General features: G+C 29.8%; 1 protein-coding gene across 6 annotated transcripts in view; it reads left to right on the forward strand.

Moving 5' to 3' along the window:
* Positions 1-16,339, forward strand: part of LOC143230760 (E3 ubiquitin-protein ligase MYCBP2-like) — a 145,767-nt gene that overhangs the window by 70,490 nt on the left and 58,938 nt on the right. For all 6 annotated transcript variants that reach the window (XM_076464878.1, XM_076464884.1, XM_076464882.1 and 3 more), the window contains 11 exons: positions 1,786-2,001; positions 4,827-5,082; positions 6,544-6,780; positions 7,943-7,998; positions 8,809-8,981; positions 11,999-12,143; positions 12,464-12,661; positions 13,459-13,630; positions 13,952-14,052; positions 14,800-14,916; positions 16,042-16,176. In XM_076464878.1, the coding sequence (XP_076320993.1) occupies positions 1,786-2,001; positions 4,827-5,082; positions 6,544-6,780; positions 7,943-7,998; positions 8,809-8,981; positions 11,999-12,143; positions 12,464-12,661; positions 13,459-13,630; positions 13,952-14,052; positions 14,800-14,916; positions 16,042-16,176 (1,806 nt within the window). The remainder of the gene's footprint in view (positions 1-1,785; positions 2,002-4,826; positions 5,083-6,543; positions 6,781-7,942; positions 7,999-8,808; positions 8,982-11,998; positions 12,144-12,463; positions 12,662-13,458; positions 13,631-13,951; positions 14,053-14,799; positions 14,917-16,041; positions 16,177-16,339) is intronic.

Consider the following 16,339-nt stretch of genomic DNA (forward strand, 5'->3'; position numbering starts at 1 on the left):
AAGATTCCTTTTATTTTTTAAATTAATATATGGTATCTGTAATATACTGTGATACATAAGTAATATTTTAAAATAACTATTTATGGTACTTAATGTATTAATTCATCATTATGAATCACATAGATTGAAATATTTTTGCACTGAGTATTGAGTAAAATATTAAATCAAAACATTTATGTTGTGTTGGAAGTGAAATTAGTTAATATGCTCATTTAGGAATTTTGAAGATTTTATTGTAAAGTTCTTACAAATAATATTTGTGTTGGTGAAAAACATTTAAAGATGTTATTCATCAAAAGAAGAGATACAATTTAAAATTTAGTAATTTAATTACAAGCACTGTAATTAATGACCAGAAAAGAATAAAACCTTTCTTAAATCTATCATAAAATGTTTGTCAAATGCATTTTACATATTTAAATATTCCAGTGTTAAAAACATTGTCATGGATTTTAAATTTCACAGGATCTATAGGCACTTGTTTGCTTATTTGTATTGCAGTATTCCAAAAAATAATTCATGATGTTAGTATAATATCCTGTTAATATGTTATTTAGAGCTCTTGAGCAGTTATCCTGTAATTTCAACTGAAAAATGTTTTGTAAAAGACATTCTCAAAAATACTAGAATTTTTTTTTTCAATATGCCCTTAGTAGTTTTCAAAATGGTGTATTACTGACAGGATGATAATAAATTGTTGGATTTTGGCATGTATGTATAAGTAAATATATATTTGTCAAATGTGACATGATACTTCCATTTGTTACATGCCCATTTCTACTTGTACATAATTCTACACTTACTTCCAGTAGATTCACTGCTTTGAAGAAATGTATGAACATGGCTCTTATGTTGCCTTTGTGGACCAAAATCTTTGTAAATTACCATGTTTACGATTCTAAGGAAAATTTCTGCTTCAGCTGCAATGCACTGCTGTGTTCTTGGATTACCTTTGGGGACAAACTGTTTAACTGTCTACCTCCAGTTTGGGAGTAGCCCTTGGGAGTAGTTTATCTTTACTGAATAATGTATTACATGATTTTATTGATGTGGTTGAACATCAAAGAAACCTCTTCCTTGAAAAAGTTAAAATTTCATGTTATGCATGTTCTTTTAGTTACAAAAGAAGAGGGGAGTTTTGAATTGGCAAGTCCTGTAAGCTTATTGTTATTATCTGCACTTTCAGATTACTACATTTCAACTGAACTATAAAAATGAGCATGTGCATTCAGTCTCTGTAGTTATATAGCATGGGAATGGTTCAAGAGTAAAGTGATTGGATATACAAATTGTTACCATAAATCATGAACAACCATCTATACAAATTTAAATAGTTTCTGCTAAATTTTCTTTGTCTCTAAATTTAAGGACCAATGAATTTAAAGAGTAAGTCTTAAAGCTTTGTGTATAATGTAATTGCATATTACTTTCCTATATATGATTTAATGTGTGAGTAAATATTCATGAATAATTATTTTAGTGGTATTGGTATCAACTTGCAATGATTTCTTATGTAAGCTTTATGGGATTGTGAAGAATGATGGTAACATTGAAATACTAAATTATTTTAAGTTTTCTTTGGAAGGATGTGTTGCAGAAGTCTTATATACTTGTAAATGTCTGTTAATTTTGAAATATCTTACTGTATTTTAGTTTTGAAATTCCATCATGGATGTGATTGATGTGTCAAGCCTTGCAATTTGGAAAATATCAGATTTTTTAGGGTTTGCTTATAATGTTTTAATGATATATTTTACAAGTTATGTTATATATTACTTTTATTAGTGTGCTGTCCAGGTTTTACACATGGTACAAGAACTTCTTCCTCTGGTGGCCACAGTGAACAAGCGAGGAATCAAGTGTATTACTTCACCTACTAAAGGAACAGAGTCTTTCTTTGTAGGAGATACTCTAGATTCCTCATTATCCACAACTTCTTCACATTATGCATGTGTTGAAAGTGATCATCCTTACCGTCCAGCTACGGTTTCAAATTATAGGGTAGGCTTGTTATCAGAACTTACTGTTTGATGTTTTTATTGTCAGTACAAGTCTTCTTTTTTTTTCAAACAAAATATTGCCTTCCTGTTACTCTTCCTAATAACAGTGGAAGTTTTTATTCTGTGTAGATTGTTTCAGTAAAATATAATTCATTGTTATAGTTTCTAATACCAGTGTGTGCTATTTTATTATTTAATTTTTATTTTCAGATCAAAAATATCATTTCAAAGTTAATTTTTTTTGCTGATGATAATTTGGTACATTTTGAAATATATCTTTATAAATTATTTTAATGTAATTGTATTTTAGTTTTATTTATAAAACAAAAACAACTTAATCAGAAAGTTTAAGATACAGCTAATGAATTTAAAACATCAAAGCAATAACTGTTGTTAGTGACAAAAACAGTAACTCTTCAATGAAACTGAAGAGGATACAAATATGTGGCAAAACTAGTTTTCTAATTTCATGTTTTCTGATAGTTCATTCAATTTACTGTGGATTTTTACTAATGGCTTCAAATGATAGTTTTCTTTTATTACAAACTTTTTAATGTATTTATATGTAGCCTCTAGTATATTAATGCACTGCTTGAAGCTCCTTTCTTTAGACCATGTAGTGCTAATTGGAGTATCTTAGGCATTACTACCGTGTTTCTCCAATAATAAGACCTTACCCATAAAATAAGACCCAGTGTGATTTTTGGGGATAGTTTTAATATAAGCCCTACCCTTAAAATAAGCCCTAGTTAAGAGTGGCAGGAAGAGGAAATAAATAAAAAAATAATAATTTATTAATTAGTTTAATAGTTAGTTAATTAGTTTGTTTAAGTATTAATCAGTTAGTTTAATAGTTTAATAATAGTTTATTTTAAATGGTTAGTTTAATAGTTTTTACTTTGTAACTTCATTTTTTTAATATATCAAAATAAGACATCCCCCGAAAATAAGCCTTAGTGTCATATTTTGGAGTGAAAATTAATATAAGCCCTGTCTTATTTTCGGAGAAACACGGTATAACCAGATTATAATTAAAAATGACTACAGTTTTCCAGAAATAATTTGTTTAATTGAACCAATATTTCCTCATTATATCTGGATCTTGGCTATTATGGCTTAACATCTGAGGTGACATTTCTGTGACCTATGTTACAATATAACTATTCAGATAGGTAAGCAAAATTAGTATTTTTTTCTGTTTTTTTAAGATAAGTCAATAAAAGATTCATATATATATTAATATTCAAATTAAAATCACAGAGGTAATTGTCATAAATAGTAAAATAAGTTAATGAACACCCTATGAAAGAACTCTAAGACACTATAGCAAAATATTCTTTGTATTAAATAGATTATTTCTGGAGTACTATGGTGTTTTTTTATTATATAAATCTGTATGTTTATAATAAATAATAGCAAATTATCACCAGTTCTCAGTTAATTATTCTACAGTACCAGCCATTTTTCAGTGAACGTTTTTGAGAAGGATCATATTGGTAATGATAGTGTAGATAGTTAATGTATAATTTGCTTTGTAAATGAATGCTATTTTAGATTTTGTTGTTGTTGGCATTTTTTAATATTAATATACCCAATATATATACTTTTATATTAAATACAAAATGTTTTGAATTCCATAAGTATTGTATATAAGTTCTAGAATTTTAAGATGTAAACACTTTTCATGTGTTTTTGGTTCACTTTGCCTCTTCTAGAAATACTAGAAATACCAAATCAATGAATGTAAAATAAGTGTCAACCTAGTTTGAGTGAATACTGATCTGCATTTCTTTAGTGTGTGTATTCATTGTTCTGTTAATTATATTTTATATTGTTAATAGTTATTATTAATTTCTGATCAAATTAACCTACCTTTATAGATTAGGACCAACAGATATGGCCTAGTAATTACTGTAGCTAAATTCATATACTAATGTGCTTAGGTGTATGTAAACAAACAGAATTAAACCTGCAATAATTATAATGCATTGTTTCATCAGTTGGGTCTTATTGTAGCTAAAAATATCTTTTAGCCTTAGTCTTAGTGAAATCTTGCAAGGTATGGCCAGCTAAATAGATTTACGTTAGTTGAAAATCCATACACATAACATTTTGGGACAGCATGGAACCTGTTGGTCCATCTTGACTTCTCCATACTCTAAACTAACTTTAAAAAAAAAAAAAAACTTAAAGCCAGTCTTTATCATTCATATCTTTATCAAGCATTTTGTTAAGCTTGTTTAAATTTACTGTCTCAACAATATCTGAAGGCAACCCATTCCAAAATCCAACCACCCTATTAGAAAAATAACTTTTTTAGCTGAAGGTGACTTCTGCATTACCCAAATTTATACTTATGTCCCCTAATCCTACTATTCTCACTGTTAAACATGAAGAAACACACACGTCTGTGTGTGTGTGTGTGTTTATAACATTAAACATTCTAGTGAATACTGTTCATGAAACTAACATTAAAGAAAGAGTTACAATATTATTTACTTACCAAACAAACAAACAAGATGCATGGTACAAATCATATCACAAAAAATAACAAATTAAATAATATACTCTAAATAATAAAAATATTAATACTCTGATTTAAAGAAAAAAGTAAAGGTAATTGTAATAACTACAAAAATAATTTAGTGACCATAGTATCATTTGTGTTTGTGAATTTCAATTCTATATTTAGTTTTTCTTCACACATTTTGTGGATAATTTTGACTGTGGTTGTAGAGGATTTTGATTATTTTAGTATTTTAAAGTTAAAAGTATATAAGAACAGAATATTTTTAACTTTTGCTTAAAGCCTCTTTGTTCTGATAGGTGGCATTTCATAGCTCAGTCCAGTGGATGTCTGTTGAGTTTGATGCTCAGTGTGCAACTGCTCAAGCTGAGGATAGTTTACAGTTATATGTGCCATGTAAGAACTTTCAACATGGCATTCCTCTCCCAACTGCCCATGGAGTTACTGTAGTTGGAGACCAGGACAATGATGATGAAAGCTACACCCCTTACTGGCCAATCATGAAAAAGTTTAGTGGTAGTAATGACTGGCCACAGTCAGCTCTGGTTCTGCCAGGTGAGACGTAAATTGAAATTAAAATTTGAATTTGTAATATACAGTATTAAGATTCTAAATCATATAGATCATTAAGGTTCATTCTGTGTTGAAAATAAATTGTGAATCTGTTAACCCTACTGGATTCCAGTGTGATGAGCCCTTTGATTAAGGCCAAAATTGTGCAATTGGGTTAAAAATAAACCTCCAGTTGTTTGCTTAATTTTTAAAAAAATACTTTAAAGTTGAAAGTTATTATACAGGGTGTTCGGAAAGTCACTATGCAGTTTTGTCTGTTAATAAATATATAAGTGCACAGTGACTTTCCGAACACTCTGTATAAAGTATTATACAGTTTTAGCCATTTACTTGTTTGGAACATTAGTTATCATGGTTTGATATAAACCGTCTTTATCACAGCTTTGAAATGTCACAGGATAGTGATCTAAACATATGATGAAATTCCTTTTTCTGTTCTTTTCAACTGTGTAAGCTAATGTGGCTTCCATTTCAACAATAATTTACAGAGATTGTAACAAAAACTGATAGAAGCTTAGCTTTGAAATGCATTAAGATGAAAATTTATTTGTGAACATTCTCAAATTATTGCTACACTAACTTCATTTACCCTTGATTAACTACTGAGATAGCATTTACACTTTAAATCTGAAATTGTTGTTCATCATACATTGTCTTAAGATGGTCTGCTCCAATGAGCTGAAACATCACACAGTTTTAAGTGTTTCAAAAAAGAACATCCCTACTGTGAAAACTGACCACATCATTGAACTTAATTACTTAGTGGGGTTATCTCTTAATGAATGAAATCTTCTGATCAACAGTTAAAAAAATTGACTTCCTTTGGTATAGTATAATTGTTATTTTTATTATGCATCTGTGATTGTAACCACAATACTGCATACAGTCTTTTTCAAACCAAAACATTTTCAAAATTTATAGTTTCATAAAATAAAAGCTTTTTTGGATAACTTCACAAGAATGTAGAAAGAAACACAAAACAGTTATGATGTATCTTAAGGTATAAACATGCAGATTTACCATATGTTATTGTTGAGTGCCTCCTAGTATGACTGGTGTATTCAACAATTATTTTTTGTAGTGAGTGCTCTAAGTAGCTGAGAGCTTCGGCTCTGAATGAAACCAAGATTGTAACACAACTCACTTTATTAAATTCCATGAAATAAGTTTTTTTAAATGTTTCTTGTCAACTGTATAGAAATAAACTACTTTATTTTGTATAAAATAATTATCAATAGAAATTGTATTTCAAGTTACAAACTGTCATTTAGTATTTTGTGTTCTGTTATTACAGGAGAATCAAACTGATGCATTGAAGAATTTAAGAGTTTAGCTTTAATTGATAATCCTGAATATGTTAAACAAGTCAAAAATTAAGGTGAACCCTCCTAAATCATGCTTGGATGTCAGTTAGGTTTATATATATTTTTTTTTTTATTTTAGGTAATGAAGTGGTATTCTCCTTGGAGACAGCTTCAGACTATATCAAAGATGACAAAGCAAGTTTCTATGGTTTTCGTTGTCAGGTTGTAGGATATGAATGCCCTCACCCTAGTGGTCATGTGATTCGAGCAAGTGCTAGTGGTTGGGAAGGTTTGAGGCATTTGGAGAGAGAACTTGCCTATCTAGGTGGAATGTGTGCAGCATCACTGATTCGAAGTGAAATGTTACTTCCTCCAGGTGAGCCACTTTGATTGTATGACAGTATATTTTCTTTAGCTATTGTTTCTTAAGCTTGGTTATATTTTGTGTGTGTGATTTTCTGTGAAACAGTGAAAAAATGTGCTATAGTTTGAATGCACCTTTTGTTGTATAAAATATTCATCTTCTTATTAATCTCGTAAAACCTGGATTGAAACACAACACCTTAATTTTTAAGCCTGTGCTTGCCAGTTGTGTTTATACCTCTTTTAAATTCACAACCTTTTTTTACTCATTAAGTAAGTAATTGATTTAAACACAGAGTTTGTAAGTCATTTAAACAAAATTTGGAGAGCTATAAGAGGGTGTCATGGTTTCCTGTATTCATGTTAAGATAACAAAAAATATATTCTGATTAAAGGCTCAGTCTGTTAACTTTACAAAACCACATCTTACTGGTGAAGAATTCACCTCATGATAATGTTTAGCTACAAGTATTCCTGTTCAGACAGGTTCTGCACGTAGCTGTCTTACAGTTGCAAGTAAGCTTTGTTGTGCCTGTTTTAGCTGTCTGTACTAACAGAACTCGTGAAACCACAGAGAAAGTTAATTTATTGAGATGAGAAACCAGATTTTATAGCAAACATATGTGGCAACTACAGTGTTTTGTGTAGGAGTTTAGAATGTGATATGGGTTTTATTTTCTCAGTCTGAAAGCTAGTGCAAGTGTGGCCATACCAATGGGCAGTGCAGCAGATTAGATATTGCAAGGAGTTCAAATCCCTGTTCAAAATTAAAACATGGGGAGTACTGAAAAACTTTATTTTAGAATTATCCCACCAAATATGTCTTTGAATTGCAGTTCAAATTAAATTTGTGCATCTAATTAGATCAAAAGCAGATGGTCCTTTACAATGCTTTCATAGTGGGAATCAGTTGGAAAAATCAGAAGCCAAATAAATTTAATTTATTTTTAGAACACTGACAGAGGAATCATAAGATAACAGTTAATTCAATCCAAAACATTCTCTCTTTTTTCATGATTATAAAAACAAACTATTTTATGCTGAATTCTTTCATATCAAACACCAATTAATGTTTCTGTCTAAAATGAATGCATGTTAATTTATAATTAAGTGAACTTGGAATTATGTTTTATGTGTTGTTTTGAAATAAAACAATAACTATATTTTAAATATAGCATCTGTGGGAGAAATGGAAGAAGACCTTGAACTTTTAGAAGAGCTAGCTCAACAGGTATTTCAGAAAATACATAAGTTATGTGTATTCATTTTCAGTGCTAGATATGTAGTATTTGAAGCATAGTTTTATCTTGAATTAATGGAAATTTTGTTTTTTGTCATTAAGTTAAAACAATTTAAACTTTTTTTCACCTCTCATAAAAATAATGAAATTTATTCTGTGAGGGCATGAGGTTACTTCATTAACATCAGTTTGTTGGTTTACCTTATTATATTTTAATTTCTGTATTAAGTTTCTCCCTGTTTAATTTAATGTGGCATAAAGTAATTGTGAAAAGTCTGCTTCATTGTGTGACTGATGATTAAATAGTAAGCTGTTCTGAAAAATGGACTGATCTTACAAACATAAATACTGCAGAACAACCACATTTTAAAAAATACTATACCTTTAGTTTCATAAAATATGGTAACTTGATAAGCATCAGGATAAGCTATAGAATAAGTCATTGTTAGGCCTAGAAAACAGAATTGTAAAAATACTTTAGTTCCATTATTTCTGTAGTACTACGTGATTTCATAATTTATGTATCTTTCATGTCTTTGGACCTTGAAGAAAAATGTTCAGATAACAGTATATTGTAGCCATGAGCCACTTAGGTTATTTGTTTAAAGAAATGCATAAACTATGGATATTTAAATCTCTTTCATGCATGTGCACACACAAACACACTCAATTTTAATACTTAAACTTTTCTTTGATTTCAAAGTAATTTTGCTAAATGTGTTCATGTGAGGAGAGCTGTAAAAAGCTACTTAGATTACTTTATACTGTGATACTGAATCCAGTGTTTAATTGTTTTTGTAGGTGTACAGTTCCCACTCTTCTTTGCTGTCCAAAGGATTTATCCTAGCCCATCCTCCTACTATCCATCAAGCCCTAGAAGGTGTTCTTCCTTTCAGTAGTCAGTCAAATGAGCGTCTTTTCTTGAAAGACTTTGTTGCTTGTACTCCAGGAACCAGTGGAGGACGTCTTGCAAGGTTAATACCATTTCTGTGTCATCATTCTGTATTTTATTTAATTATAGCACAGAATACTAGCTATTGTAGAATGGGAAAAAATCAAACTATTAGTATGAATGCATAAGAATCTTAGAAAAATGTAAATGTGAAATAAAAGTTTTCATTCTTCATTTCAGATTATTCTAAAAGCATTAAGCAAACAAGGATTATATAGTACTATTGAAATTTGATATTGTACAATTGTGATGTATTGCTCCAGACATATCATTGACATCTGTTGCACAAAGTGCAAGGAATCCTATGAAAAATATGCATTATAAATTCCTGTCTATATGCCATTAGTATGTTTTAACTTTCAGTTACTTATCCTTCTGGGTAGTGTTTATTAAACATATGCACAAATAGAAGAAAAAGGCATTTTATTTTATAAAGTAGATGTTTGGTTAAGAAACATGACTCCAGTTTGTTGTATTAATTCTGCGTTCTCTTCACCTGATTCTTACTCATTGTCCATTTGTACATACGTTACCTACAATGAGAATTTTGAAAGGAGAAAGTGTGTTAAATATAGGTTTTAACAATACTGAAAAGGAAAAAGTGTTTTTTTAATTATGACATAATAACTTGGCTATAAAGTTTTACTTGTATATATTTGATTCTTTTAATATTAATTTAAGAACTAGTATTATAGGTTTATAAGGTTGTTTAGATCTGGACTTTTGTATGGTATTCTTTTTGATATTTCAAACAGAAGTATACTAAATGTAGAATTGTTGTTAAGACTTGGCTGAACAAAAGAGTTACAATGTTTAAAATTCCTTTTTTAGAATGAGTTGTTTCTTTTATATTTTAATTTCAATAAAAAGACCTAAAGATTTGTTAAATTTGCAAAAATACAATTTATTTTAAACATTAAAATTGGTATCTCTGTATAATGTTGGTTTCATTTCTGTAGTAGGTAAAGATTTTCATTAAACAACAAGCAGTGCATTTTAATATGAAGGGAAAAAAAGTATACAAAATATGCAATGTGAATGAAATTAGTAAATTGTACAAAGAATTGATTTAGTTTGAAATTGAATTTTTACAAAATGTCTTGAAGTAAAGGTTATCCATTTGTTTTTGTTTGTTTCTTTTTTGAAACAATAGCAATTAAGTTTGTTACAAACAAAATAGTACAGACTAAAAGAAAGCACACCACTTCAAAGTTTCCTTTACTTGCAATTTCTTTCTTAGGAAAACAATTTTGTTAAAAACAAGTTCAGCATTTGATAAAATAATTTTACCAACAAATAAAACTGCAGTTAATGTTCAGATGATCTTTCTTAATTTGTCACTTCTTTAAAACTAAAGACATTCTTTTTCTTCACTTGTGGTAACTATAAAATCACTTATATTTGAAAGAAAGCAAAATGACAATTAAAAATACATCTTTGAATACATGAGAGTCTCAACCAGAACTGACCAACCAATTCTAAGTCCATGTGCTGTACCAATTTGACAGTGCATGTGTGTTTGAATGGTAAACATCCTTTACTTGCAGATAACTTAAAAAATTCTAGCATCAAAATTATAAATTATCAGACTACAAACTTTTGGTCAATGGGCATCTGTGTATTGCAAATGAATATCAAAGTTTAAACAATAACCTCAATTCATTTCAGCTCACCTTGTTTTGATATATTCATTATATTAAGTTGTGTTTTTAAGCTGTGTAAGATTTATTACCCTCTGTGTATTTTATATACATTATTTTCTTAATTTCAGAACTTCTGTTTGTATGAAAATGTTTTTGATATCTGATATATGGAGTATTTAAATTCTGAAATGTTCAAAGATTAAGCAGGTTGTGTGATAAAATTTTGTTGAATGGATTCAAACTGCTTTTTGTAAAACAAGTATAGAGGACAATGTTTCAAAAGTCTTTTGTCTTTTGGTCAGTGTATGTATGGTATTGTTAGCCCTTATAGTGTTCTGTTGGGTTGTGGAGAGTGTGTTATGATTGGTTGGTTTATCCTTGTTTCTGATTGGTGAAGGGAGACAGTGGATCTGACCAGTTGAAGCCATAGGTTACTTGCTTCTAATCTAAAATCTCTGTTTAATGAAGATTTTATTGTGAAAGGATTCTTTAATTTCTTTTGTCTTCTACAATTTGTCCTGTTCTAATTTTTTCAATTTTTTTTTTTAGGTTTACATGGTGTATTCTGAAATGTCTGAATTTTGTGTTTTATTCAGTCTAGTACTGTGTTTATGCTCTTTCATTCTTGTGTTAATTTTTTTTTTCACTTTTTACTAATATATGTTTCATTGCAGTAACATGGAGTTTCATAAATTACTTTTTTGTGTTTCTTACTGATAGGTTTCTCTTTGTTTCTCACCAGAATAAATCTTAATGTCTTGTAGGATTTCCACTGGATGTCTGTATCAAATTTCTTGGTTATGTGTTTGAGTTATTCACTGAAATTTTGCTGGCAGTGTAGGTAAATAGTAGTAGTGGTAATGTTTTCTTTTCATTTTTCTTTCTGTTGTGGTTTCTTTAGGGAGTTTTTGAAGGTGATGTAATTATTCTGTTTGAAGCACTCTGATCTTTTAGCATTCTGTTTTGATGTATACCTTATTGCAAGTGTTCCTTGCTCTCTTGTTTAGGGATTGGATTATAGCACATTATATTAAGGTTGGAAATGTAGGTAACTGTCCACATGGGTGGGTTTTATGTATACAGTTTTGGTGATTTTTCTCTCTTGTCTGCTGAGGAGCGTGTTAAGAAATGGTTGGCTGTTTTGTTAATTTATTTCCATGATGAAGTAGAGAGTTTTGTCTATAGAATTAAGATGTTCTAGGAAGGTTGGCAAGTTTTTGTGGCCCATACAGCCAGATAATGATGGTGCCATTGATCTAACACTTGTAGAAACTTCATTTTATTTGTTTTTTGTTAAATAATAAGAATAATCAAAAAGCATAAATCTTTTAAAATTTCTTTCACGTTCTTGGTAAATAATTGGTGTTTATGTTTTGTTTATCTTATCACTGTGCAGATGGCTTCAACCTGAGTCCTTTGTTGACCCCAAGCAATGTGACCTTTTATGTAGTCAGGAGGAAGTGAAGTGTGGCTGGCCAGCAGTTATCACAGTTGTGGCTCGTGACCAGTATGGAAAAATTGTCCATGTTCCAAATCTAAAGGTTTTAAAATATGTATTTTGTGTGTTATCAAAAGATTAAATCATAATTATTAAACATACTGGTGTCTTAAAATTAGAGTTGAATGCTACTTAGCTAACATCTGCAATTGAAACAATGTATATTTCTGTAATTTAATTTGTTATAGCCAAAAAACAATTATTTAAAAAAAAATAATCATTACTAATTGAAAGGATCCCAGAGTATGAGCTGTAATGTGGGATATAAAATGTTTTCTGTAATTTAATGTATTAATCACCTTGACCCTTTGTCTCTATACCTTACTTACAGATAAAATAATCTAATTACTCTTTCATGAATAGGTGGAGGTGAAAGCAGTGCCTATGAATCCATGTGAAAAAGATGGGAATACTGCAGACACAAACAGGAAGTTACCAAGAGTTAGTAAACCAGAGACTGGTACACTTACTTTTGGTGGTCACCCTCCTCCTAATCTGGAAATACCATATGAGATTACTGTAAAGGAAAAGATGTTCTACTATTCTATAACCCTTATGAAGGTTAGTTACTGTAATAGTGATATACTCGCACTGGATATTGTCTGGATCCTAGATTTAAGGACTTCTACAGAAAGTTATATGACCAGCTACTTGTGCTTATTACAAGCATGGGCACAGTGAATGAATTAATATGTTATACTATTTTTGCTCCCTTTCTCTGAATACAGGTTGTTTTATGTATATTATGCAGTAGTTTTTAAAGCTGTTTTAGAATTTAGCATAGAAACATTTTGCATGTATGTTAAAACTAGGATGTTTTTAAAAAACTGTTTTAAAGTAGGAAATTAGTCTACTCTAACAAAGAGTAATATAAAATGTTTTAAATATATATTTATATGGAAAAGAAATTTAAACTATACTCGCCGAATACCCGTGGTGCCAGTGCATTAGATCTGTGCATGGCATGTTCATGAAGTCGTATCTGCACCCTGATAAATGAAGAAAAATAAAATTCTCCAAAACAGGAAGCAGAGGTGAAATGGAAAAATTGTGACTCGTATTGCAAGTCTACATGCACACAGGATAAAGATTTCAATAAGTTAGGGGCTATGTAGTGCATGATAGTTTTTTAGTATTGTATGAGCAAGAGTTTCATTATATTGTGATGAGGTAGAATTTATATTTTGGTTTGAAACGTATTTCATTGGTATTGTATTTCTTTTCATTCATTGAGAAGCAATGTTACAAAATGTTTACATTTTTGTGTGTTTTAGAATTTTAATTAATTTTATTTATTGTTGTTGTTGAACACCCTATTACACAATTTACAAAGACTGGTGTTTCTGTTAAATTCTTAGGCTTATGAAAATTACTCCTTTGAGGAACTCCGATATGTATCGCCAACCAAAAAAAGACTGATTGAAAACATGCTGGTCAGGGCTAACAGTGATGGAACTTACACAGCTAATTGGACTCCTGGGTCTGTTGGCTGGTATCAGCTCCAAGTGGCTATTGATGGGTTTGATGTTGGTCAGTAGCATAGACGTATTTTACACTCAACAAAAAATAATTTTTATGTATTTTAATTATGAAAACAGTGTCTCTGTAATCTTGTGCAAAAAAGTGAATTTTATCTTTGTATCATTGTATTGCATCATGTAAAATTTTGAAGAGGGGATATTTTCAAGCAAGTTTGATATTATAATTGTTCCACAGAGATTTATTGAATGACTTGTTAACACAGTTAATGCAACACAAATACGTCTTTGAAATCTAATGGTTACATGATGACCTTCCTTTTCAAAGAAATGTTTGAAATTAATGAATCATCTTGGTGACTTTTTGTTTCAGGGGGCACACAACGAAGGCAGGTTGAAGTTAAAGAACCCCCACAAGGCATGTTATTGCCATCAAAGCAAATCAAAGAGAAATTTCCTCACCAACCCAGCAGAGTAAGTTTTATGTAGGCTGTTTGTTGAATAGTCTAAATTATTATGCATAAAATAATGTACCAAAAAACTACCTGTTATATATGCATGTCTGAAAATGTCTAAAGAAATGAAGACAGTGAAAAGTGTGGTAGATATTTGTTTATTTGTTTATTTAAGAATGTCTAATAATTCTCTTACCAGCAGTTGAACCTCTACAGTAATAATTTCACATTCATGAACAATTTAATTTGTGATCTTACTGTGCAAAGTGTAAATTGCAGAAATTCCTTGTTAATGTTGAGGTTAAATAGTATGTTTTGAATCATTTTTTGTTTTCCATCCTGATAAGATTACTCAACCTAAATTATGAATCTGCTTCTGTTGTATTTACATCTCATCCATTAGTTTACTTTCATGATGGTTTTTAAAAAAAAAATAAACAAGAAAATTATGCAAAATAAGATGCTTGTCTTGATCTTGAGGAAACCTGTTTTGTTATTCAGGACAGTCTTTCACTGGTATGTTTTTTTTTTATTAAGATTTGAACATTCAAATACAAGCTTCAATTAACTGAGAAATGAACCATGATATAAGTACATCCGAGTAATGGTCATAAGTTGTTTTATTTTAAGTTTTAAATAGTTTTCCTTATATTCCTGATAAAATGACTTATTTTACACTGTGACATTTATTCATGCTAGACTTAATTATAATTATCTTGCATTAAAAAAAGAAAATTAGTGCTAATTTTTAACAATTTTGTTCCAGTTACGCAAGTTCATGGCCCAGTATAGTGCAGGACTTAGAATTCGAAGCCACCCATCATTACAGAGTGAACAAATTGGCATCATAGAAGTAAACAACACAATAACCTTTATTGATGAGGTACATTTTATAACTTTCTCAACAATTAGTCTTAATAACCTAGCAACTTATGTCAAGCAGTAAAACAGCTACTTTCCAAGACAAATCTTATTATCTCTGATTTGTTTTTTCTCTATTTCTCAGTATAAAAGGATAAGTAAGAAATTACTAAGAATCAGTAATGTAATCTGAGCATCAACAGTAAAAACAAGGTAAAAAAGTAAATAAGTGTTTATGAAGTTGTCACAAATCAAAACCAGGCAACATATTTTTTTATCTTTAATACTAGTTCACAATAACTGTATAAAATGTTTCATGCTTCTAATTTAATTTTTTGGGGTTATTTTAGTTCCTTTTTGTAAACAAAAAAAAGCTTCAGCTGAATATATTTAAAAAAAAATAAAACAGACTTCTGTGTATTTTTTCAATCAAATAAGATAAAGTATCAAGTTATTTATGATGTGTCATCATAAGGGAACATATGCCATAAGTTTATTTACGCGATATAAGAGACTGTCACAAACTACCAATGACCAGTTTCATATACATACATCATACTTTAGAAATGTTTGTTTTGAGAAATATAAAACTTGTTTTGTTTTGCATAATACTGAGGGTACATGGTCAGGAACACTGTAGAACTTAGTATCTTTTCACTTTGCTACATATATAAAATGTTTAACATACAGTTGTTTTTATTCACATAACACAGTTTTGTAAATTTGATCTTTTTTACAACCATTCAAAGGTTTTTGTTTTTTAATCTGCCAGTAGTTTGAACTATTAAAATATACCAACTGCAAACATTTCTATTAAGTTTGTGTGAGATATTTCAATACTGCGTGGGTTATATTAAAGGGAATGATTTAGTTTACAGAACATAGACTATCCTAATTGGTTGTTGAACTTCCGTGATTCTGGTGAGGCAAACGATTAATGTCAACACTTCCTAACATTGATAATCTAGCCAATCTAAAACCAGTAGCCTAGTCTGACACAAAAAGAAATGTGATTGAACAGTCATGTAGTTTAAAGTTAAAACACTGAGCAAGTTATAAATAATTCTACTTAGAATTGTCCTTTAATATTTGTGTTTGTGAAACAGGGTATTATAATTAACTATATTCAATGTTGATGTGTGTTTAGCTACACAATGATGATGGAGTGTGGGTTAGGCTCAGTCCTGAAACCATTAAGAAGTACTGTCACAATGGTTATGTTGAAGGCTGGTGTCTACAGTTTAATCAGCACTTAGGCAAGACATTGTTATATCCAGTAGAAGTAAGTATCCATTAAGGTTTCCCTTCCTTTGTTTTTATCTGCTGTAAATCTATGATGTAGGAGAGTTTTGAATCATAATAAATTAAAATGTGTTTGTGAATGCTTTTTAAATATTTATGCAAGAAATTTAAACTGTTCTGATAGAGACAAAAGCTGCTCTTTA

This window comes from Tachypleus tridentatus, chromosome 10 (assembly GCF_004210375.1).
Source record: "Tachypleus tridentatus isolate NWPU-2018 chromosome 10, ASM421037v1, whole genome shotgun sequence".
Taxonomy (NCBI): Eukaryota; Metazoa; Arthropoda; class Merostomata; order Xiphosura; family Limulidae; genus Tachypleus; species Tachypleus tridentatus.